Source organism: Camelus dromedarius, chromosome X, assembly GCF_036321535.1.
Source record: "Camelus dromedarius isolate mCamDro1 chromosome X, mCamDro1.pat, whole genome shotgun sequence".
In the NCBI taxonomy this organism is placed as follows: Eukaryota; Metazoa; Chordata; class Mammalia; order Artiodactyla; family Camelidae; genus Camelus; species Camelus dromedarius.
The window spans coordinates 71,918,808-71,945,280 of record NC_087472.1 but is presented as its reverse complement, the minus strand read 5'-3'; the positions used below and the strand labels follow the sequence as shown (position 1 = coordinate 71,945,280).

At 35.0% G+C, this 26,473-nt stretch overlaps 1 protein-coding gene across 1 annotated transcript; it reads right to left on the bottom strand.

The window, feature by feature from the left end:
- Nucleotides 1-19,871: 19,871 nt before the first annotated feature.
- Nucleotides 19,872-21,377, bottom strand: LOC105101488 (germ cell-less protein-like 2). The gene has a single exon (XM_031446246.2). The coding sequence runs from the start codon at nt 21,375-21,377 to the stop codon at nt 19,872-19,874; it is 1,506 nt and encodes a 501-aa protein (XP_031302106.2).
- Between the last annotated feature and the right edge of the window lie 5,096 nt (nt 21,378-26,473).

The window sequence follows — 26,473 nt, the reverse complement described above, 5'->3', positions numbered from 1 at the left end:
AAGCTTCAGGGTTTTAGTGGTCACCATTGTTATTGTCAACAATACTGTATTATATACCTAAAAGTTTTTAAGAAAACAAATATTAAATATTCTCATCACAATAAATAATTATTTGATGTGCAGAGGTGTTGACTATTCTCATTGAGGCAATCATTTTACAATATACAGGTGTATCAAATCATCACTTTGTACATGTTAAATTTTCACAATGCTTATATGTCAATTGCATCCCAAATAAGCTTGTTTTTCAAAAAGGTATACTCCCTTCTAGCCCAGTGTGAAGGAAGCATGCAAAAATGTTTAAACACTACAGGAAGTGGAAATTGCCGTAAAAAATATAGGATAATATATAAAGATAATGGGGGAAAAAGAATATGTCTAAGTCTCTGAAAATACATTATAGAAAAGCTATAATTAGCATCAAATTTTTGAGAATTTATTCTATAGCAGTTTCAGGTTTACAGCAAAATTAAGAGAAGTGTACAGAGATTTTCCATGTATCTCCTTCCCCCACACATATATAGTGTCCCATATTATCAGTATCCTCTACCAGAGTAGTGTATTTCTTAAAAATAATGAATTTACAGTGATAAATTATAGTTTACAATAAAAAAGTAAGTCAAAGTAAAAAGTTTATCATAGGGTTCACTCTTGGTTTTGTACATTCTATGGGTTTGAACAAGTGTATAATGATATGTAACAACATTATTGTATCAGAGTATTTTCACTGCCCTAAAAATCAACTGTGTTGCTCCTATTTACCCTCCTCTCACCCCAAGCCAAAGCAATCACTGACTGTCAGTTTTTCACTTTCTCCACAGTTTTTCCATTTTTAGAATGTCACAAATTTAGAATCATATTGTATACAACATTTTCAGATTGGCTCTCTAACTTAAACTATATTTAAAATTCTTACACTTTTTAATAGATTTATAGATCACTTGATTTTTGCACTAAATAGTATCCCATTGTCTGGATGTACTATGGATTATTTATCAATTCACCTATTTAAGAACATTTGTTGCTTCCAATATTTATAAATGTATACCATACTTGTGTATATTTATAAATTATATAAATAAAGCTGGTAAAACCTGTCCTGTGTAGTGTGTGTGTGTGTGTGTGTACAATAGTTTCCAAGTCCTTTAGGTAAATACCAAGAAGTACAACTGATGGATGCTTAGGTAAGAGTATATTTTTGTTTTTTTGGTAAGGAGCTGTCAAAATATTTTTCAAAGTGGCTGTATCATTTTACATTGCCCGCAGAAATGAATGACAGTTCCTGTTGATCCACATCGTCAGCAGCATTTTGTGTTGCCGGTATTCCAGATATTCGCCATTCTATTAGTGACATCTAAATAATTTGCATTTCCCTGATGGCATACAATAGAGAGTATCTTTTTATATGTTTATGTGCCATTTGTGTATCTTCTTTGGTGAGGTGTATGTTAAAGTCTTTTTACATTTTTTTAATCAGGTTATTTTATTAATTTTAAAGATATCTTTGTATAACTTAGATACCAGTTCTCTCTCAGATGGATGTTCTACAAATACTCTTTCCTAGTCTATTGCTTGTTTTGTCATTACACGACATTGTCTTTCAAAAAACAAAAGTTTTCTAATTTTACTGAAGTCCAGGTTATCAATATTTTCTTTCATAGATCTTGACTTTGGTTTTATATAAAAACATCATCACAATCCCCAAAGTCATTTAGGTTTTCTTCTGTGTTATCATCTTGGAATTTTATAATTTTGTGTTTTACACTTAGTCCTATGACCATTTGTGTTATTTTTTAAATTAAGAGTATAAAATCTGTGTCTAGATTTATCTTTTTTTTTTTTTGGCCTGTGAATGTCCACTTGTTCCAGCACCATTCGCTGAAAACACTATTTTTGCTCTACTGTATTGCCCTTGCTTCTTTGCCAAATATCATTTGATTATATTTGTGTGGCTCTCTTACTAGACTCTCTATTCTGTTCCATTGACCTATTTGTCTATTCTTTTCCCAAGCTATTGTCTTGAATACTGTAGCTTTATAGTAAGTCTTGAGTTGGTTAGTGACATCCTCCAAGTTTGATCTTCTCCTAAATATAGTGCTGGATATTCTGGGTCTCTTGCACCTCAATATAAAGTTTACAACCATTTTGCTGATACCACAAAATGATTTTCTGGGTTTTCCATTGGTATTACTCTGAATCTATAGATAGAGTCAGGAAGAACTGACATCTCCACAATATACAGCCTTCCTATCCATGAGCACAGATTATCTATTTGTTTAGTTCTTCTTTGGTATTTTTCATGAGAGTTTTGTACTTTTCCTCATATAGATTTTGTACATATTTTGTTAGATTTACACCTAAATATTTTATTTTTAGATGCCAATATAAATGGTGTCATGGTTTTCAATTTCAAAATCCACTTGTTCTTTGCTGGTATATAGGAAAGCAATTGACTTTGTAAATTTAATCTTGTATCCTGCAAACTCGCTATAATCAATTATTAGTTCCAGCCATTTTTCCTCTATTCATTCAGATTTTTTACATAGACAATCATGTCATTTGTGAACAAAGATGGGTTTTAGTCTTTCCTTCCCAATTGTATACCTATTATTTTCTTAACTTTTCTTATTGCATTAGCTAGAAATTTCAGTACAATATTTAATAGATGTGATGAGAGTGAACATTCTTGCTTTGTATGTAGTCTTAGTTGAAAAGCTTCAAATTTATTCCATTAAGTATGAGAACAAGCTGAAGGATTTTTGTTGACATTCTTTTTCAAGTTGAGAATATTTCCCTCAAAGCATAGTTTACTGAGATTGTTTTTTATCATGAATGGATGTTGGATTTTTTCAGAAGCTTTATCTGTACCTATAGACATAATCATATGTTTTTTTTTTTCTTTTAGCCTGTTTATGTGATATATTAACTTATTTAATTTTTGAATTTTGAACCAGCTCTACATACCTGAGAAGACATATAGATGCCTAAAAGGAAGATGAAAAGATGCTCAACAATGCTACTTATTAGAGAAATGCAAATCAAAGCCACAATAATGTTTCACTTCACAATTGTCAGAATGTCTATCATCAAAAAGAACACAAATAACAAATGTAGGTGAGGATGCAGAGAAAAAGGAATCATTGTACACACTTGATGGGAATGTAACTTGTTGCAGTCACTGTGCAAACAGTATTGAGGTTTCTAAAAATACTAATAATTGAACTACCATATGACCTAGCAATTCCACTCCTGGGTATATATATCTTAAAAAAAATACTAATTTGAAAATATACATGAACCCTAATGTTCCCAGCAACATTATTTGCAATTACCAAGATATAGAAGCAATCTATGTGTCCATCAGCAGATGAATGGATGAAGAAGGCATGATAGATATATATAAATATATATATATATATATTTAATACTCCCCAGTCATTAAAAAAAGAAATTTTACCATTTGCAACAACATGGATGGAGTTGAAGAATGTTATGCTAAATGAAATAATTCAGACAGGAAAAGGCAAATATTGTATGATATTATCACTTATATGTGGAGCCTAAAAAATACAACAAGCTAGTAAGTGATACAAAAAAGAAACAAACCCACAGATGTAGAGAACAAACTAGTGGTTACCAGTGGGAGGGTGGAGGGGCAATATAGGGGTGTGGGAGTGAGGCATAAACTATTGGGTGTAAGGTAGGCTCAAAGATGTATTATACAATATGGGGAATATAGCCAATATTTGTAATAACTGTAAGTGGAAAGTAATCCTTAAAATTAGATAATTTTAAAGAATTTTTTAAAAATTAAAACATAGTCTGTACATCTGAAATTAATATAGCTACTGTGCTTTATTCTTATTTCATATTAGCATAGTATAATTTTCTCCATCAGTTTACTTGTAATCTATATGTATTTTTATATTTAAAGTGGATTTCTTGTAGTCAGCATAGTTAGGTCTTGACTTTTGATCCACTGACAATTTTTGTCTTTTAATTGGTGCATTTAGATTATTGTTATTTTCAGTGATTATTGGTATAGTGAGTTTATTACCTACCATATTTGTAACCGTTAACTTTGACACTCTTGTTCTTTTTTGTTTTTTACTCATCTAAGTGAACTTAACAAAAGAAAAGATGAAAACCACATGATCATCTCAATAGATGCATAAAATCATTTGATTACATTCAATATCCATTAATGATAAAAAAAACTCTTATCAAATTGGATATAGAGAAAACATATCTCAATATAATAAAAGCCATTTATTATAAACACACAGTTAACATCATAGTCAATGTTGAAAAGCTGACATACTTTCTTCTAGAGTCAAGAACAAGGAAAGGATTCCTTCTGTCCCCACTTCTAGTCTGGTAAGGTCCATTTCATTATTCGTTATTTTAGAGGATTTATCTTGTGTGTTTATATATATACACACACACATATTTGAAGTATAGTCAGTTTACAATGTTGTGTCAGTTTCTGGTGTACAGCATAATAGTTCAGTCATGTAAGAATATACATGTATTTGTTTTCATATTCTCTTTCACCATAAGTTACTACAAGATACTAAATATAGTTCCCTGTGCTATACAGTATAAACTTGTTGTTTATCTACTTTTTATATATTAGTATCCACAAATCTTGAACTCCCAATTTATCTTGTGTTTTTAATTGGGAGTAGTTCCTCTGCTTTTTTATTTTACTTAACTTTCTCTGTGTCTTCGAATTTAGGAGAAATAATTATCTACTTTGGTCTTGAAGGGGTATTTTTATGTGAGAGTGTCCCTATGTTGACTGTGCAAGTCCCATATTTTCAGCGTGAGGGCTGGTTTTGGCGTAGATGCCATCCATGTCTTTCCTCAGAGTGTGGTGGCCATTATTCCTATCGATAGGGTGTGTGATTAGTGATGTGTTGTCCGGAGCCTGTGCTGGATGTTGGGCAGGATCTGCTCTTTGATCTATGGCTGTCATCACCCTATGAGGGGCAGAGTCTGTTTCCCATTTTTTTGGAGTAGTTTCCCTGAGGGTCAGGTTCCATCAGATTCCAAATACTTGCTCTGCCCCAAAGGAGAGGACTGATGAGGCAAGTGAGGCACAGGTGGTCACAGTGAACATATGCACTCCCATTACAGATGTTTGCAGTTCTCCCAGAAATATCCCTTTCTCCCTTGTGTTTGTCCCAGACCTAGTGCTAGGCCATAGTGTGGAGTAGGCTGGGGCTTGGAACTGGGACAATATGGCTCCAGGAATCAAGGTTGCAACCTGGTACTGGGGCAACCTCTGTGGCAGACCTCTCTCAGGACATGTCTGCCTGAGATCTGGCTCCAAGCTACAGTGTGGAGTGTGCAGGGCCAGACCATTCCCACTGGTAAATGAACTGCTACGTACTCCTGCCCAGGGCCTGTCTGCCTGAGACTCAGCCACTGTGCATTTCTGTGGCATCACCTGGTGCACACTTCAACAATATCCACCACAGCTACACAGTTTCCCCTAGATCACAGTGCAGGCCCTCCAGGTTGTCTCCTAACAGCTAGATTGAGTCCTCTTCTAAGGCCTGTCTGTCTGAGATTCAGTGCTCAGCCACAGTATGTACTTGCAGCATCACCTGGTGCATTTGCTGACAATATCTGCCTGGCTCATCCCACAAACTCTGACAATGTCTGCCTGGTTCTATCTGCCATCCCCGTGTGTGTGGTGACAGTGGTCTCTGTGGTCCAGTCCAGATCATACCCCAGGCAACCTGGTCTGTCTCTGTGCAGCTAGATCAAATCTCTGCTCGAATCTCATGCCAGGCTGCAGTGCAGAGTAGAGTGAGCAGGGTGTGGCATTCACATTAAAAAAAAATGAAATCTTGCCAATCAGGCAACATAGATGGACATGGAGGGTATTATGCTAAGTGAAATAAGTTAGATATTGAAATAACAAGTTTTGTATGATTTTAGTTATATGTAAAAGCTAAAAAACAGAATGAATGAACAAAAGAAAGCTAAACAGAAGCAGACTCATAACATATAGGGAATAAACTGATGGTTACTAGATGGGAGGGGCGTGGGAGGATGGAAAAAGTAGGTGAAGAGTTACAAACTTGCAGCTATTAAATAAGCAAGTCATGGAGAGGTAATATACACACAATGAATATAGACAATAATATTGCAATACGTTTTTTATGGTGACAAATGGTAATCTGGTATAATCGCAGTGAACATTTCATAATATATAAAAATATCAAATTACTATTTTGTACACCTGAAAGTAATATAATATTGTATGTTAATTACAACTCAGTAAGATAAAAGACTATATTAATTTCTGAAATCATTTCCTTGCTCTTTAATAAAAAATGGCTTTACTCCATTTCTTTGAAGTTTTATTTTCCCAATTTGGCTCTGGATAATGTCTAACAATTTCTGATATTCAAATATACAAGCAAAAGCTTAAAGAATTCATCACCATGAGTCCTGCCTGACAAAATTGCTGAAAGGAGTTCTCAAGGTGAAAAGAAAGCGCACTAACTGTAACATGAAGAATATGAGAATAAACAACCTCATAAAATAAACAACCTGATATGCAACCTAAGTTTCCCTCAGCTGATGAACTGGTAAAGTTCTGGCATGCATATACAATGGAATACCATTGAGCCATGAGAAATAATAATATCCTTCCATTTGTAATAACTTGAATAATGCTTGAGGACATTATGCTAAGTGAAATAAGTCAGAGAAAGATAAATATTCTAGGATATCACTTATATATGGAATCTAAAAAAGGTGAACTCATAGAAACAAAGAGTAAAGTGGTGGTCACCAGGGTCTGTGTTGTAAGGGAAATGGGGAGATATTGGTCAAAGGATAAAAACTTCCAATATTAAGATGATGAAGTTTTATAAGTCTATTTTAAAGCATGGTTGTTATGGCTAATATTATTGTATTATATACTTGAAAGTTGCTAAATGAATACATTTTAAGTATTCTCATGACAAAAATGATAATTTTGTGATGTAATGGAGGTATTAGCTCACACTATGGTGGTAATCAGTTTGAAATACATGTTTATCAAATACATGTAGACCTTAAACTTATACAATGTTATAGGTTGATTATATCTCAATAAATCTGTAAAAAGATAAAGAACACACTGGTAAAGGGAAGTATATTGTCAGATTCAGAATATTCTAATATTATAATATGGTAGTGAGTTAACCAATTAACTATAGTATAAAATTTAGAAAGACAAAATTATTAAAAATATCTGTGGCTACAATAATTTGTTAATGGATACACAATATAAAATAGTGTAAAGGGTGACCTGAGGACAGTATTCCAAGTGAAATAAGTCAGAGAAAGATAAATATGGTATGATCGCACTTGTATATGGAATTTTATTTTAAAAAGTATACATACAGAAAATTGAGTATTTTAATGGCTGCCAGAGGCAGTGGGTAGGGAATGGGTGAAATGAGTAGAGCTGATCTAAAGGTACAAACTTTCAGATATAAAATAAATAAGTCTTAAGGATGTAACATAATGAGCATGTAATAAGCATGGTGACTATAGTAAATAACATTTTATTGTATATTTGAAAGTTGCTAAGATAATAGATCTTAAAATTCTCATCACAAGAAAAACTGTTACTATGTGTAATGATGAATATTAACCAAATATTGTAGTGATAATTTTACTGTATATACATATATTTAATCATTATGTTGTGTGTCTGAAACTAAGATAATGTCATATGTCAATTATATTTCAATTTTTAAACCATGTAAAAATATTAACAAGATTTTCTATATACAGAGCAGTAAAAAACTTCTGTTCACAAATTTATTGTAAGGTCTTTCACATAATGGAAACCATTGTTTTAGTTTAAAAAGACTATTAACTTTCAGAATCTGTGCCTGACCTTTGGGAATAGTATTATCAACAGGATGATTTTAGTCTTAAATTTTTTTTAACATAAAGTTCTTCTAATACTTTGTTGTGTCAGCTGCCTTTATTTCATAATAAATTCAATTACAAGTTTGAATTTTTAATAAAGTGGTCAATAGAGTTAAGAAAACAGATTCACAAAGTTTCTGGTATTTTCTAGTATCTTCTGGTAGAAGATTGATTGGTAGGTAACTTACCAGATTGGTAGGTTAGAAATATTGAACACTGGAATGGAGGGTTGTATCTTTGATCTTTACTTACACCATGTGTCTCAATGACTTCTCTTGCCCTTGTTACTGTGGTAATTTCTCATAATAATCTTGTAGGGGTGAATAAGCAGTGAGAGTATCTATATGGTTGGTTACACATGTTAATTTAAAAAGTTGTTTTAAGATGTAACATCAAAAACATAAAATGTGTGTGGGGGCGGTAAAAAAGTAGAATTTTGTTATGTTATCCAAGTTAGGTTATTACCAGCTTAAAATAGGCATATCTATAAGATGCTTCATGTAGGCCTCAGAGTGACCACAAAACAAACACCAATAGTAGTTATAGACAAGATTAAGAGAAGAAAGTCAAAGTATACCACTACATAACATCTTCAATTTACAAAGAAATACAACAAGAGAGGAAGAAAGAACCAAGGAACTAAAAAACAATCTGGAAAGCAATTAACAACATGGCAATAGCAATTCCTTACCTATCAATAATTACTCTAAATGTGAATGAATTGAATTCTTCAATAAAAAGCCATAGAGGGGCTGGATAGATAAGACACAAGACCCAGCTACATGCTTTCTACAAGATACTCAAAATTAAGCTTGGTGAACACACATAGGCTCAAAAGGAAGAGATGAAAAAATATATTCCTTGCCGGCAGAAACCCAAAGAAATATGGATAGCTACACTTGTATCAGACAAAATAGACTTTAAGCCAAAAATATTAGCAAGAGACAAAAAATGTCATTTATAATGATAAGGTGATCATTTCATCAAGAGGATAAATCAATTATAGATTTATATGTACTAAACATTGGAGCTCTTACATATATTAAGAAAATACTAAAAGATCTATAGGGAGTAATAGATAATATTTGGAGACTTCAATATCCTACTTTCAAAAATTGATATATCATCCAAACAGAAACCAATAAGGAAACATTGGACTTGAAGTATATTTTAGACCAAATAGACCTAACGGACATATAAGGAATATTCTGTTCAACATGAACAGAATGAATATTCTTCTTATGCACACATAAAATGTTCTCCAGTATATATCATAGGTCCCAAAACAAGTCTTAGCAAATTTTAAAAGCCTGAAATTATACTAAGTGTCTTTTCTGATCATAATGGTATGGAACTAGAAAGCAATAACAGAAGAAAAACTGGAAAGTTCACAAGTATGTAGAAATTAACACATTTCTGAGGAAATGTGTCAAAGGCGAATTCAAAGGGGAAATCAAAAAATATCTTGAAACAAAAGAAAATGGAAATATAACATATGGAAACTTACGGGGTGCAGCAAAAACAGTGTTCAGAGGGAATTTTATAATGATAATTGCTTATACTAAACAAGTATTAAGGAAAAAGAAATATCTCAAATGAAAAACAAAACTTTATACCTAAAGCAAAAACAAAATCTAACATTAGCAGAAGGAGACAAAAGACAGAGCAGAAACAAGTGAAATAAGGAATAGAAAACAATAGCAAAGATCAACAAAATTAAGGTTGTTTTTAAGATAAAATTTACAGCCTTTAGGTAGACCTACCAAGAAAAGAAGAGAACGGGTACAAATAAAATTATAAATAAAAAATGAGACATTATAACTGACACCATAGAAATACAAAAGATCATAAAAGACCACTATGAACAATTATACAATAACAAATTGGACCACCTAGAGAAATGGATAAATTCTTAGAAACATACAATCTATCAGGGTTGAATAATGAATAGAAAAGCTGAAACAGTCCTTGCAGCTCCAGACATATAGCCCACATGATTTATAGTCTATCTGTGGATATATGATCTGAGAGCTTTAGGCTTCCTTAGGGGACAATAGAAGCCATGGTATAGACTAGGGTTCACCTTGGGAGAGGCAGGAGAGCTATCAATGTTATGAGATAGTGAAACTTAAACTGTTGGGGCAAAATGAATGTGAAAGAGTAGATACATTTGTAAAGCACAAGTATATATCATTTCATGAATTAAACTGTGATGAGAAGCTAATTATGAAAACTTCCTACCTTGTAGTAGTAGCTCTTCATACCACAACTTTCCCATGTATGCTACTTAATCCTGCTATGTTAATAATTACTCCCACGAGTGGTGAGATCTATGACTGTCACTCTACCTCCCCTTATCCTTTCTCTCAGAACCAGACCTACAGCATTTCTCCATTCCTGATGGTATTTTCCAAAGAGATGTGGAGGGTAATCTAATTGTAGGCTAGGTGTACACCATCGCTGACAACCTCATCCATGTATAATATCTAGATTCAGCTGTTAATATGTTTGGTTCCTCATAGGCCTTTGGCTGGCTCTAAGACTTTAGCATACACTAGCAATAATAAATTTAATTAATATATACTTGAATTCTCATCAGAAAAGTTCTCTGTGTCACAATGTTGTTTTTTTTTTTTTAAGGCTAGCAAATGCTTTTTTTTTCCAGATATAAAACATTATTTTTTATTTTTTTAACATTTTTTCTTGATTTATAATCATTTTACAATGTGTCAAATTCCAGTGTTCAGCACAATTTTTCAGTCACTCATCGACATATACACACTCATTGTCACATTTTATTCTCTGTGAGTTATCATAACATTTTGTGTATATTTCCCTGTGCTATACAGTGTAATCTTGTTTATCTATTCTACAATTTTGAAATCCCAGGCTATCCCTTCCCACCCTCCACCCCCCGGTAACCACAAGTCTGTATTCTCTGTCCGTGAGTATATTTCTGTCCTGTATTTACGCTTTGTTTTCGTTTGTTTTTGTTTTAGTTTTTTAGATTCCACATATGAGCGATCTCATATGGTATTTTTCTTTCTCTTTCTGGCTCTATTCACTTAGAATGACATTCTCCAGGAGCATCCATGTTGCTGCAAATGGCATTATTTTGTCGGTTTTTATGGCTGAGTAGTAATCCATTGTGTAAATATACCATCTTTTCTTTATCCAGTCACGTGTTGATGGACATTTAGGCTGTTTCCATGTTTTGGCTATTATAAATAGTGCTGCTATGAACATTGGGGTGCAGGTGTCATCCTGAAGTAGATTTCCTTCTGGATACAACCCCAGGAGTGGGATTCCTGGGTCATATGGTAAGTCTATTCCTAGTCTTTTGAGGAATCTCCACACTGTTTTCCATAGTGGCTGCACCAAACTGCATTCCCACCAGCAGTGTAGGAGGGTTCCCCTTTCTCCACAGCCTCTCCAGCATTTGTCATTTGTGGATTTTTGAATGACGGCCATTCTGACTGGTGTGAGGTGATACATCATTGTAGTTTTGATTTGCATTTCTCTGATAATTAGTGATATTCAGCATTTTTTCATGTGCTTTTTGATCATTTGTATGTCTTCCTTGGAGAATTCCTTTTTTAGGTCTTCTGCCCATTTTTGGATTGAGTTGTTTATTTTTTTCTTATTGAGTCATATGAGCTGCTTATATATTCTGGAGATCAAGCCTTTGTCGGTTTCACTTGCAAAAATTTTCTCCCATTCCGTAGGTTTTCTTCTTGTTTTACTTCTGGTTTCCTTTGCTGTGCAGAAGCTTGTAAGTTTCATTAGGTCCCATTTGTTTATTCTTCCTTTTATTTCTTCTAGGAGAAAATATTTGAGATGTATGTCAGATAATGTTTTGCCTATGTTTTCCTCTAGGAGGTTTATTGTAACTTGTCTTATGTTTAAGTCTTTAATCCATTTTGAGTTGATTTTTGTATATGGTGTAAGGGAGTGTTCTAGCTTCATTGTTTTACATGTTGCTGTCCAGTTTTCCCAACACCATTTGCTGAAGAGACTGTCTTTATTCCAATGTATATTCTTGCCTCCTTTGTCGAAGATGAGTTGACCAAAAGTTTGTGGGTTCATTTCTGGGCTCTCTATTCTGTTCCATTGGTCTATATGTCTGTTTTGGTACCAATACCATGCTGTCTTGATGACTGTAGCTCTATAGTATTGTCTGAAGTCTGGGAGGATTATTCCTCCAGCCTCTTTCTTTCTCTTCAGTAATGCTTTGGCAATTCTAGGTCTTTGATGGTTCCATATAAATTTTATTATGATTTGTTCTAGTTCTGTGAAATATGTCCTGGGTAATTTGATAGGGATTGCATTAAATCTGTAGATTGCCTTGGGCAGTGTGACCATTTTAACAATATTGATTCTTCCAATCCAAGAGCATGGAATATCTTTCCATTTTTTAAAGTCTTCTTTCATTTCCTTCATCAATGGTTTATAGTTTTCTGTGTATAATTCTTTCACCTCCTTGGTTAGATTTATTCCCAGATATTTTATTACTTTGGGTGCTATTTTAAAGGGGATTGTTTCTTTACTTTCTTCTTCTGTTGATTTATCATTAGTGTAAGGAAATACAACTGATTTTTGAACGTTAATTTTGTAACCTGCTACCTTGCTGAATTCTTCAATCAGCTCTAGTAGCTTTTGTGTGGACCTTTTAGGGTTTTCTATATATAGTAACATGTCATCAGCATATAATGACACTTTTACCTCTTCTTTTCCAATTTGGATCCCTTTTATTTCTTTCTCTTGCCTGACTGCTGTGGCTAGGACTTCCAGGACTATGTTGAATAGGAGTGGTGATAGTGGGCATCCTTGTCTTGTCCCAGATTTTAGTGGGAAGCTTTTGAGTTTTTCACCGTTGAGTACTATGCTGGCTGTAGGTTTGTCATATATAGCTTCTATGATGTTGAGATATGTTCTCTCTATACCCACTTTGGCGAGAGTTTTTATCATAAATGGGTGTTGAATTTTATCAAATGCTTTTTCTACATCGATTGAGATGATTATGTGGTTTTTGTCCTTTCTCTTGTTGATGTGATGTATTACATTGATTGATTTGCGTATGTTGAAGCAGCCTTGTGTCCCTGGGATGAACCCCACTGGGTCATGATGTATAATCTTTTTTATGTGTTGTTGGATTCTATTTGCTAAAATTTTGGTGAGGATTTTGGCGTCTATTTTCATTAGTGATATTGGCCTATAATTCTCTTTTTTTGTAGTGTCTTTGCCTGGTTTTGGTATCAGGGTGTTGGTGGCTTCATAGAATGAGTTTGGGTGAATTCCATCCTTTTCAATCATCTGGAAGAGTTTGAGAAGGACTAGTATGAGTTCTTCTTTGTATGTTTGGTAGAATTCCCCAGTGAAGCCGTCCGGTCCTGGACTTTTATTTGTAGGGAGGTTTTTAATTGCTATTTCTATTTCCTTTCTAGTGATCGGATTGTTCAAGTGTTCAGATTCTTCTTGATTCAGTTTTAGTGGACAGTATGTTTCCAGAAACTTGTCCATCTCCTCTAGGTTATCCAGTTTGGTTCCATATAGTGTTTCATAATATTCTCATATGATATTCTGTATTTCTATGTTATTTGTTGTAATTTCTCCATTTTCCTTTCTTATTTTGCTAATTTGTGCTCTCTCTTTTTTCTTCTTTGTGAGTTTGGCCAGAGGTTTGTCGATTTTATTTACTTTTTCAAAAAAGCAACTTTTGATTTGGTTGATTTTTTCTATGGTCTTGTTAATCTGTATTGTATTTAATTCCCCTCTGATCTTTATTATTTCCTTCCTTCTGCTGCTTTTTGGGGCTCTTTGTTCTTCTTTTTCTAATTCATTCAGGTGGTGGGTTAAATTGTTTATTTCAGATTGTTCTTCATTTTTGAGGAAGGCCTGTATCGCTATAAACTTCTCTCTTAGCACTGCCTTTTCTGAGTCCCATAAGTTTTGAGTGGTTGTGCTTTCATTATCATTTGTCTCAAGGTATTTTTTAATTTCAGATTTCATTTCCTCATTGATCCATTGTTTTCTCAGTAACATATTGTTTAATCTCCATGCTTTCCTTTTTTTCTGCTTTGTTTCTCTGTTGTTGATTTCCAGTTTCATGGCATTGTGGTCCGTAAAGATGCTTGATATAATTTCTATCTTCTTAAAATTGTTGAGGTTTCTATTGTGCCCAAGTACATGATCCATCCTGGAAAATGTTCCATGTTTACTTGAAAAGAATGTATATATTAATTTTTGGGGGTGTAATGCTCTGAAAATATCCACCAAATCTAGTTTTTCTATTGTAGTATTTAATTTCTCTGTTTCCATGTTTATTTTCTGTCTGGAAGATCTGTCTAGTGATGTTAATGCAGTGTTAAAATCTCCAACTATGATAGTATTCCCATCAATATCCCCCTTTATCTCTGTTTATAATTCTTGTATGTACTTAGGTGCTCCTATATTAGGTGCATATATATTAACGAGTGTAATATCCTCATCTTATATCACTCCTTTATTCATTATAAAATGTCCTTCTTTATCTTTATGGCCTTTGTCTTAAAGTCTATTTTGTCTGAAATCAATACTGCAACACCTGCTTTTTTGGCTTTTCCATTTGCATGGAATATCCTTTTCCATCCTTTCACTCTCAATCTATATGTGTCCTTCTCCCTAAAGTGGGTCTCTTGTATGCAGCATATTGAAGTTTCTTGGTTTATTATCCAGTCTGCCACTCTATGTCTTTTGACTGGAGCATTTAGTCCTTTAACATTTATAGTAATTAATGATAGATGTGTGTTTATTGCCATTTTGAACTTATCTTTGCAGTTGAATTGGTATATCCTCTTTGTTCCTTTCTTCTTCCTTTTGTGGTTTGGTTATATTCCTTTGTATTTTCATGGATTTTTAATTTTTGTGACTCCTTTGTAAATTTTTAGCTTGTGGTTACCCTTTTTTGTAAATCTATTAACCCATTACTATAACTGTTGTTATTAAATTGATAGTAACATAATCTGAAAACCATCCTACTGTTAAAATTATTTAAAAAAGAAAGAAAAAGATATTCTATATTTCCCGGCCTCCCTCTCCCACTGTCAGTGATTTGTATGTCTTCTTTTATAATTTCATGTTTACTTTATTTGTACTTCATGAGTTATCACCTTTCCAGTTGTGAGTTTCTCATTTCTGTAGCATCCTGCTGCTTTACTATTTAGAATAGCCCTTTCAATATTTCTTTTAGCATGGGTTTAGTGTTGCTAAACTCCTGCAGCTTTTTTTTTTTGTCTGTGAAACTCTTTATTTCTCCTTCTATCCTAAAGGATAGCCTTGCTGGATAAAGGATCCTAGGCTGCATCTTTTTTTCATTAAGGGCTTTGAATATATCTTGCCACTCCCTTCTGGCCTGTAGTGTTTGTGTAGAGAAATCAGCTGAGAGCCTTATGGGGGTTCCGTTGTAACTTACTCTTTGCTTTTCCCTTGCTGCCTTTAGAATCCTTTCTTTATCCTTGACTCTGGCCATCTTGATTATGATATGTCTTTGTGTGGGTCTATTTGGGTTCTTCCTGTTTGGGACCCTCTCAGCTTCCTGTACTTGGATATCTGATTCCTTCTTTAAGTTTGGGAAGTTTTCAGTCATGATTTCTTCAAAAACCTTTTCAATCCCCTTTGATCTTTCTTCCCCTTCTGGGACCCCTATTATGCGAAGATTGGGATGCTTTATATTATCCCATAGGTCCCTTATGCTATTTTCATTATTTTTTATTTGCTTATCTTGTAGTTCTTCTGAATGGGTGCTTTCTATTGCCCTGTCTTCTAGATCACTAATTCGTTCCTCTGCATTATCTAGTCGGCTTTGCACAGCTATTAGCTCATTCCTCATGTCTGTCAATGAGTTTACCCATTCTACTTGGCTCTTCTTTATAGCTTCAATTTCATTTTTGACATATTTTATATCTCTAAACACTATCTCTTTTAATTCCTTCAGCAATTTGATCACTCCTTTTTTGAAATCTTGATCTAGTAGGCTATCGATGTCGATTTTGTTGATCTTTCTTTCAGGGGATTTCTCTTGTTCTTTTAATTGGGAAATGTTTTTTTGCTTCTTCATCTTTCTTATACCTCTCTGGCACTGTGGTTTATGGAGTATCAGTTGTTTATTTTGGTCCTTAAGGATTTTATCTATCTAATACCTATTTAGGAATAAATCTTAGGAAAAAAGAAAAAAAATAAGAGAGAGAGAAAGAATTTTAAAAGAAGGGGGAATGAGGGTTTGAAAACAGCCTATAATGAATAATAGAAGAGCGAGTTGAAGCAGAGTATTAATCGGGTTCAGACGTCCTTTTAAAACCTTTACAAAAAAAAGAGGGGCGGAGATGAATAGATGTATTTAAAACCTGTGTCTAATCAATAACATGACATCAAAACCCAAGAGAAATAGAAATGAATTGAGAAGTAAAAATTAAGATAGTAATAGAAAATAGAACAGGTAAAAACAGATTTAAAAAAAAAAGGGGGGGTGTTAGTCGGTTTTTTCCTGGAGTCTGTGTGATTTTAATGTGAAGTCTTTCTGTCTTAGTCCTGTTTTGGAAGCTCAGCTTGCTGTTTTCAGAGGCCCTCCATTGGCGCCCTCTTCTGTGCTGCTCCCAGCACCTGTCGGCAAGCAGATCGTGCCTCCTCCTAACAGTGGGTCAGGTGCAGCTCTCCTCTGCTGTGGGTGGGCGGGTCGCTGCGCCTCCGGATGCCCCAGTCAGATGTTGCAGACTGGCCGGATAAGTGGGCAGGTCGTGCCCCCTCACAGCACCTCAGTCAGGGGCTGTGTTCCTGCCCGAAAGGCAGGGGTGCCGCTTTGCTCTACCTGCGCCGCCGGTAGCTCTGCTGCTCTGTGCCGCTGCATGCTCCGCCCTGGTCGGTGCTCCGCAGGTGGGCTAGGGGAAGACCGAGGGACAGCCTTGTTCCTGCTACGAGCCAGAACCCAGCTCCTTGTTTGTCTTTGTGGAGCAAGTTCTCTGAAGGACGAGGACGGAAAGATCCTATCTGCCCTGGGCCGCAGGCCAGTCTCAGTCTGGCCTTTGAGGCTGCTAAGCCCTTCGGTGAGGATGCAGGTTTCACCCCCGCCCCCGCCCCCGCCTGGGTGCTAAGCGCCGGAGGATATGGCGGCTGTGCCTGAGCCCCGCCTCTCTTCCCCCGAAAACTTTCTGTGGGTTTTCAGAGATGGGGGTGTGCACCCTTACCCTGAGAGCACATCAACCTTGCTGTTTTATGGAAGGCCCAGGTTGTTCTGCCCTGTGCACCCACAGCCACGGCGCACAGCCCCTTGCGTTCCCCTGGGGCTGCCTCCGTGCAGCCACTTCAGTCCTCCGCCCGGCTTGTGCAGCCTGGCCCTACCCGCGGCTGCCGGCCCGCGTCTCAGGCTGGGTGTTGGGGGGACGCTCTGTGCCCGTTTAACTTAGTTCTGTTAGTTAAGGGCTGTTCTGTACAGATCCGAGCCTCGGAGGCTCCCCCTCCGTCTGGCTGGCCTCTCAGTTGGAGAGGGGAGACCCAGCGAGCGAGCGCCAGTCCTCCTTTTCCGCTCCCTCCCCGCGGGACCCGTCCCGTGCTGCTTTGCCTTTTGTTCTTTCTTTTTTCCTTTTGTCCTACCAGATTTTTGGCATCTTTATCTTTTGAAGAGGGTGATGTTCTCTCAGAGTTCTGCAGGTGCTCTGGTTAGCTGAGTGAGTCTGTAGATGTGGGTGTTGGTGTATTTGTGGGAGAGGGTGACCTGCGAGCGTCCTTCTACTCTGCCATCTTCTCCGTCCTGTGCAATTGCTTTTTAAGTGCAGTTTTGTTAAGTATGAGAGTCACAGAGCTACTGTTGTAGATCCTAGTGGAAATGTTTTGGGTCATCCTGTATTGTATCCCCTCTTCAGAGGAGATAAGTCTAAATGAGCTCTCAATTCCAAATTTTAAAAACTTGGAACTTTTACAAAATAAAGATTCTAAATTTGAATGGAAATAGTAGGGGAAAAGTACAATTACCTATGATATCTCAATAACCTGTGGTACTCCCCAAATGTTTGCCCTGTTGTTTACCACATCTTCCTCAAGTATCTTATTCATTGTTATTCATGAACAAAAGGGTAATGATAGCAATAGAAAAATATGATTGGGATATTTATTTTTCCAAAAATAATTCAGAATCATTGTTTTACATATTCTGCCAAACTCAAAACATCTTAAACTTGTAATTTAGGTCATATCTTAACTCTCTTGGTCTCTACCTGAGCCTTCAATGGCATTTATTTAGTTCCCTATGGTTAACTCATAATCAGTGCTCTACGTCTCATGATTTGTTTTCTGGATGAATTGAGCTCTATTCATGTCAAAAGTTACCAATTAACATCAGTACAGATCAATTGATAGGTGCATTTATTTCCCTAGAAAGATTATAACAGAAATTTCAAAATTTTCCAGATTGCATACTGTCACTTTATTCTCTAGAGTACAGAAACAGTCAAAAAAATAGTAAAAAGAAGACAAGTTAGATAAACTACTTGTTAAAACAAACTTTAAGGGGTCTGAAACACTTCACTTTGCCCTCAGGAACATGGGAAAAATCCCCAGTAAGATTGTAACCTGGTATCATACAACATTGTCATGTAAATACTGATGAATGAAGTTACTCTCAATTTACCTTCTCAATACAAATAAACTTCAAATATGCATCATTCATAATCATAATGAAAGTTATTGTAAGATCCTTTTTTTGTGAGAACATGAGGGTCTTGCAGACAAAAATTGAAAAACAGCTCTGGGTAAAAATTAAATTGCTTTTGATTACATGCTGGATGTTCAAGGAGTATTGATGTGATCAATATGTATGTTCATAGAAAAAGGCAGTTATATTAAAATTAACATAAACAGCATTCAAGGTACTATAAAATGGTTCAAAGTTGCATCACTTAGCTGGACAGACTAGGCCCTCTCTTCCTTGCTCAGGGACTGTTTAGAAGGCATATCTTTAAAGTAATGTTTTTACTCTACTGGCTCTTATTTTGAAATAAATGTTACATTAATATTCTGTAGAGAAGAACACTGGCAAAAATGAGAAGTAAACCAAATACAATCATAAACAGAAAAAAAATGAAGAGGACACTTTGGAATTATTGATATCTGCTTATTGTAAGAATAGCTGGTGTTCATGAAAATCCATTTTAGCCTATAGCATCTATTCAACCATTTCAAAAATTATTTCCTTCTGATCTTTGTAAGCACATAAATATACACATGCATTTATTTATATATACATATATAATATCATTTCTATGTATTTATTCATATATAATATATAAATTATATGTAATATATTTATATACTATGTAATTGTTATTATATAGTATACATATGCATTATGATATATGTGTATAGAGTATAATGTCATAAAACCTGACATTGTTTGTCTGGTTATTTAAAACTGAATTATAGAGTCCAAAAGAGAGTCCCTAATCTCAGGTTTTACTTGATGATTTACTCTCTTTTATAGTAGTGCTTCAATTAAAGCCACATTTGCCCAGCAATATCAGCAAGGAAGAGAATTCTTTATTATATCTCAGTATTCGTTAGGGTAAAATTTATCCAACAAGTTAATTTATTTTGGTTCCTTGGAAATATAGTCTATCACTTCCATTTGGAGCTTGCTTGTTGATGGTAAATGAAAAGCAAGAGATGCCGGCATCATTGAATATTTGGTTTCATGGATATTTTCTGAAATTGAACTTTTTCTTCATGGATACATGGAAATAAAATGAAGATAAAGAGCAGTAATTTATGATAGTTATCACATTCAAAAGATTATTTTTATTTCTGTTATTGGTCATCTTTATTGTGTTTAACAGTAGTGCCATTAAATGAAGTGAGACATCAGAAGTTTTCAAAATGCTAAAATAGCCTAATTGACAATGTTATCAATTTCCTGGATTTTCTAATGATATAAACAGGAAGTTACAGAATATGTATAAAGGGAAACTCAGAGCTATGCTATCCAGCTTCATTACAACTTGTTCCTCATCCTTTTCAAAGGTAAGGATTTTATAGCCAGTTGTTTTGCTGAAACTCAATTTTCCACTAGAATCAAAATATACTAAAGTTAATCTGAAGGCAATATTTCTGAGAGGTTGTAAACAGATGGAATCATCATATGGCTGACAGAAAGTATTTTGTTTGAAAATAATATAATGGCTGGTGAAGATGACATGTAAAGGAAAGCCAAAGTTGTAACCTGACCACTTCCAGGAGTACTTCCCATCCTTGACAATCCTTTTGCCACATCTCATGCTATATTCTTCAAGTTCTGTTTCATTGATGTCTCTAGGCCCAATTTCCTTGTACTGTTGTGCTCTAAGCAAGGTAAACCATTGTCGTTTATAAATAGATGATAACCATTCTGAAGGTATTAAAGTATCTTGTTCAATAACTCTCGTGGAGGCCAGGTCACAGATTATATGCTGAAACCTCAAATTTTTAAACACTGATTGAAATACTATGCCTTCTTTAGTTTCAAGAAAGGCAATGTTACCAACACGTTCCCTGTATCTGGAAAACCAGTTGTTTGCATTAGCTAACAGTTGTTTCATTGAGCCTTTCCAAGCTGGATTAAGGTGAAGGAACATCCACTCTTTAAGTGTGGTGTATACATCCATTTCCTTTTGCATTACTAATAAATTAGAAGATGAAATGAGCAGATTCATAAGCTCTATATTCAGTTCTTTGTACAGTTCAACACTTGGATGAGTCATCAAATTGTGGAGAAGCCATTCAAAACACCCTTTCTTTACAGAATCTAACCCATAGGCCTCTGCTGCAACATAATAGCTACATACAGTTTTCGCATTAATTGTTTCCTTCATGGTCTTATCACACTGCTGAATTACGTCCTTTACTTGAAGCAGGCATGCGGTTGCCAAAACCCCTGGAACTTGAAGCGGCTCCATTAAGATGCATTCACCCCTGTACAATGAACCTAGTACAAAGTGCAGGGATTCTGCATCTATATTCTGGTCAGCAATCTCCAGGTCAATAATACCTTCATGAGATTCTTTCCAAGAACCTCTAAACATAGTAGCAAAGTAGTCCAACTGACATAAAAACATTTTGTGTAAACACCATACTTTCCCCAGAGCACGGATTTTAATGTCACTGGTTTCCCCATTCAAAAATAAAGTTTGGTAAGCATACTCTGATGTGATCTTAACTTTTTTACCTTGGCTTGTACTGATGACTTGTTGTAGATCCTCTTCGTTGTCTAGAAAACTGTGGTTATTCTCAGATTCTGGGCCCAAACAGGGTCCACTGCTCTGTTTGCGTTTATGGCTGCCAGACACATAACTGGGGCCTGCCTGGACTTCTGGCTGCAGTGGATCAGCTGTGCCTGATTCCCAGGATCGCAGGATCCGACTGTTCAAGGGCCCCATAGACGAAGGCTCTCAAAGCCCCTAAAAAGACTGCTGTAGAGACTTCCCTGCCATGGCATTGCTGTGGCCTTCTGCCTTTGCCTAGATTCTAGTCTCACTAGGACTGTTTAACAGAGTCTCAAACGTCACAGAGGAGGCCTTGCATTCTTCACTGTCTGCCTTGGCCCCTCCCTCACTGTGGCCCCGCCCCCTGCCTCCAGTTCTCCATTGAGCCTGGTCGCTTGCCAGCAACCCAGCCTCCAGGTTTTCCTTGAGAATACTTTTCTGCATTGGAAACAACTGTGTCAAAGGCTTTTTGATCAGTGTTAAAGATTGTACACATTCACACTGACAGTACTGAATATAATCATCTACCTAAAACTTTTAGCAATTTAAAAAAAGTGAACAGTGGTATTTCATTATCTTATTATTTCCCTTTCATTACTAGAGATGGCAAACGTTCATTTCACATATGTGTGTATATACACTTATATACACAAAATTGTGTGTGTATATATATATATATACAGTTTTTAACAAAGCAAGTTCTATATTATGTTTAGTGTGATTTGAAATATATATATATATATATATATAAATATATATATATATATATATATATATATATATATATATATATAAAAATATAATTTTAAAATCTCCATAGAGAGGGAGACAGATTTCAAAATTTCCTGGTAAGGTACATTTTCATATTCTTTGCTTATTTCTCTATAGGTTTATATATATTTTCTCCTTAATGATTGCTAAAATTTCCTTATAATGTAAGACTATTTAGGCAATGTCTGTCATATATATATATGTATATATGTGTGTGTGTATATATATATATACAAACTAAATATATAATATGTTAATAATTTTCATTCATAGTATAAAACTTTTATGGGATTTTTTGTTGTAAAGACATTTGAATTCTTAAGAAGCCAAATCAGACTTTCCAAATATGGATTTTTACATCTCTGCTTAGAAAGTCTTACTTTATCTGAAATTAGATAAATATTCTTGTACTTCCTTACTGAGCTTTCATTGCATTTCAAGCTCTTACTTTACATCTAAATATTAAAATTTTAATGCATTTATAAATTCTCATAATTTGAAGTGATAGAGGCATTATGCATTATTGCACATACATTATACGAAAAATTTTTACAAACAGAAAAAAATACACATATATGTATATGTGTATAGGGAAAATACTGAAAGTAATAGACAGGATTCTACCATAGATTGTCTTTGGATATTGATATTATGGGTAGTATCAGAACTAAGACCAGGCAGTGGGTACAGTGAAGCCTGTAAACAGTGAGTGATAGGTTGCATGGGGTTTTCTATCCTTCTTTCCTTCTTAGCTGAAGTTTGTGTGGGTGTTGCTTTCTCTTTATCCAGTGCAAGCTCCTTTCCCTCTTTATAAAGCAGGATAATCCCTCATACGTTCAAGGAGTAGGATTAATATGCAGGGACAAAGACAATGAAACATCCAGGATTACTTCTACAGAATGATTTTTGTTTCATTCACTGTCAGAACCCCAGCAATTAGAACAGTGTCTGCTAGGTGCTTATTAAATATTTGTTGAATCAGTGAACATATATTTTGCCACAGATGTTGAATGAATATGATTGACTTTAAGATCTTTTCCATTCACAAACCTAAGGTAACTTTATACCTGCCTATAGGAAGGATAGCCCTTGATTTACAAAGCTATTAAAGCCCTTTAAGTCTCTGAACATCCTTTAAACTGTCTTTAAGAAGTTCTCTTTCATCTGGGATATATTGCTTCCCCATGGTTGCATGTTAATTCCCTCTGTAAATTCATTAATTCTGTATCTATATAGGAATGCTCAGAGGCAAGCTACTTCTTAACTTTGTCTACAGATTTGCACAATTCACTCTCTTGTTTGATCCCAGCCATCTCTTTTCTGTCCCTCCGATTTTGGCTGCACCTAAGTAGCTGTCTCAGATTTAGGCCTGCTTTTCTGATTCTTGATGGTAGATGAACAGGATAGTCTGTGAGAAGAGTGAAGAATCCACTACATTCAACCTTACAGTTGTCATGTTTCCCACAGTGTTAGTATTGCCCTTAGTTCATAGCAGCACCACTGGTCACTGCCTTGTTATCCCAATGGAGAGTCATCCCTTCCTGTAATCAATCTGGTCTCAGGTCTTTCTCCTCCAATCTGTACCCACAAAGCCTTAAATTGTTGTAGTGCTTACTGCCTGCTAAAAAAGTGTCAAGAGAAAGGAGCAATCTGTAAAAGCTAGGGTACTGACAGAACCTTGAAAAGGAGGTAGAACTTAAGTAAGGGCTAGGATGAAAGCATATTCAAAGGGCAAAAAGTGCTCAATGATAGGTAATTGGAAGACAACAACAGTGTATATATGATCAGAGCTGATAACATAGCTTTAAAGCTATCAATATGTGTATATTTATAACAGAAAGGTATATTATACATATAAAATATATAATGTTATATATTATATACTAGTTATATAATGTATAATATGTACCAATATAAAATAAAATAAAAGATAGACAGATAGGATGTAGCAACTGCAGTCCACAAAGCACCGTGAGCATTCTGGGAATAAACTTTAAAGTGTAACAACACCTACTATACATGTTAAACCTTGGCTTCCCCCAAGTTTCATTGGTCATATGGGGTTCAACCTTTTCTTATAGCAGATTTGGACAATGGGAATTTCTGCCTGTTTTATTTTCAACCCACTACAATCAATTTTCTTTCTTTTAAATTATTCTTGAGATCTCATCAATTGGTGGACTCTTCCACGTTCGTTTTCCTACTAAGATACTATTGGTTTTCCTACTTCCAGAAGTTTTATTTCAAAATAGCCTAGGGAGAGACTGGAGGACAAAGCATACGGTTCCTCAACTATCTAGACCTGTAAACTACTTGACAATTTTATGATCATGAAATATTTTTAAAGAAAAAGGAAATTTCCCTGTTCATGGAGTTTTATAAGGACTTAGGATGCACTCCTATTCTGAAAACGTGCATGTTGGGTATAGTATAGAAGTCAATGTGGCACAAGAGGAAACGAGAATGAGGATTGAGAGGAAGAAATTTAATTTATTGACAGGTCCCAGAGAGGAGGTCACTATGTGCCACACAGGATCGTTGGGAGAGATTTTGGGCAGGTGAAAGAAGACAAGAGCAGGGGGAAGTTCTAGACCAGAGCCTGTAATGGGATTTCTATGGGAGAGGCAAGGTATGGCAGGGTAAATAGTTTAGGATTGGATAGTTTTAACAATTCCTGTGGACTTTGGGCTATAGGGGTGGTCTCTTATTGTCTTGTACCTAGTGCTGGAATAATTTAGACAGGGAAAATATTGGTTTGGTGTGTGAGACTCATATAAGGAGGTGGTTGAAGCTGTAGATTCAGCATTGGTTGGTTTGTATGAGAGGCATGCTCTCTGCCAAGTCCTTTGCTATCTCTGAGAAAGGGCTAGCCCTAGGATGGGCAGTCTCTCCCATGGTCTATAAGCCCCTCAAATGCCAGTGTACAGAAAATAAGAAAATATACTTAATGTAATTGGCCCTGTGATGAATAGATGCCAAACAGACAAACATATAATCTAAGAAAACACAGAACAATTCTTATATTAGATGACCTTTAAAATGATTCATATAGACAGTATGTTTTCAAACTAGTTACTATTTCAAAATAGTAACAATAATATAATTAATAGATATATTACTGAATCTAGGGACTCAAAAGAGTAAATTATTGGTTCTATCCATTAAGATAGGAAATGTCTTATAAGATGCTGTTGAAATTGGGATCTGGTGAATTTGTGCAGAATAGGAGAAGAGTATTTCAGGAAAAGAAATAGCATGGGTAAATAAAATATAAAATTTATACAAGAAGCTATAACTGCTCACTTTATGTAAGAGTTTGTTGCGGTACTACTAACACAGAACTTTCCATTTCTTCCACCACAGTGATGGCCCAGCTTAGGCTCCAGGCACATAAGCTGCATGATTTATAGCATATCCTTGGCATAAGACAAAGAGGAGAAGCTAACTCTTGGTAGCAGCCTGAATTATAAACAAATTGTCTTTGAGAATGCACAGTATTTAACAATTTAAAGAAAGAATGGTAAAATATAAAGGTCAACTAAATGATAAGAGGTTTCACCATGGTACCTTGTACACAAGAGATATCACAGATGATTTCTGTTAGCAAAGATAAGAAAATAATACATATATTTTTTTTAAATTGAGAACTGCCCTTTAAAAGAAAGCATCTAGTCATCATTTCTACTTACTCATTTTTCTCTCTTTGCAGTATCTCTTCTTTTTAAAAAATAAATTTTTATTGTGAAATAGTACACATATACAGAAAAATGAATAAAACATAAATTTTACTACCACCCAGGTCAGAAATAGAACATTGACAACATCACTAGAAGCCTTCCCAATATTTGTTCATTCCCAATGACAACTGTCTCTCACCTATGTAAATGTAACCTCTATCCTGAATTTTATGGTGATCATTTTCTTGCTTTTTAAAATGATTGTATCACCTACTTATGCATCCTTAAGTAATAATGTTTGTCTATTTTTTGCAATTTATACAAACTAAATCATAATGTATGTATTTTTTCTTATATTCCACCTAACATTAAACTTCTTAAGACTAATTTGAGAGGCTGCATTGCAGTACCTTCAGGTTCTTTCCTGTAAAATAGTTCATTATATCAAATAATATAACAAATTTATCCATTGTAATACTTATGGACATTTGGGTTATTTAATTTTTTCAGATATTATGAATAAGACTGGTATAAGCATCCATGTACAAGTATCCTGGTGCATATTGCCTCAGTTTCTCAAGGTTATACACCTGTCGACACAGTGGTTTCATTTTAAGTATCTTTAAATAGAAAAGATAATGCCAAACTGTTTTCCAAAGCAGTTGTACCAATTTACATTCCCACCAGAAGTATCTGAGAGTTACTTTTGTTCCACATCTTTGACAAAATATGGTATTGCCACACTTTAAGTTCAGTTAACATGGTGGTCTACAAATGACATATCTTTGTGCTTTAAATTTGTGTTTCTCTGATTATTAATAA

Bases quoted from the DNA above. Each gene is read 5' to 3' on its own strand.
- LOC105101488 (XM_031446246.2), bottom strand. From the start codon at position 21,377: ATGGGGCCCTTGAACAGTCGGATCCTGCGATCCTGGGAATCAGGCACA.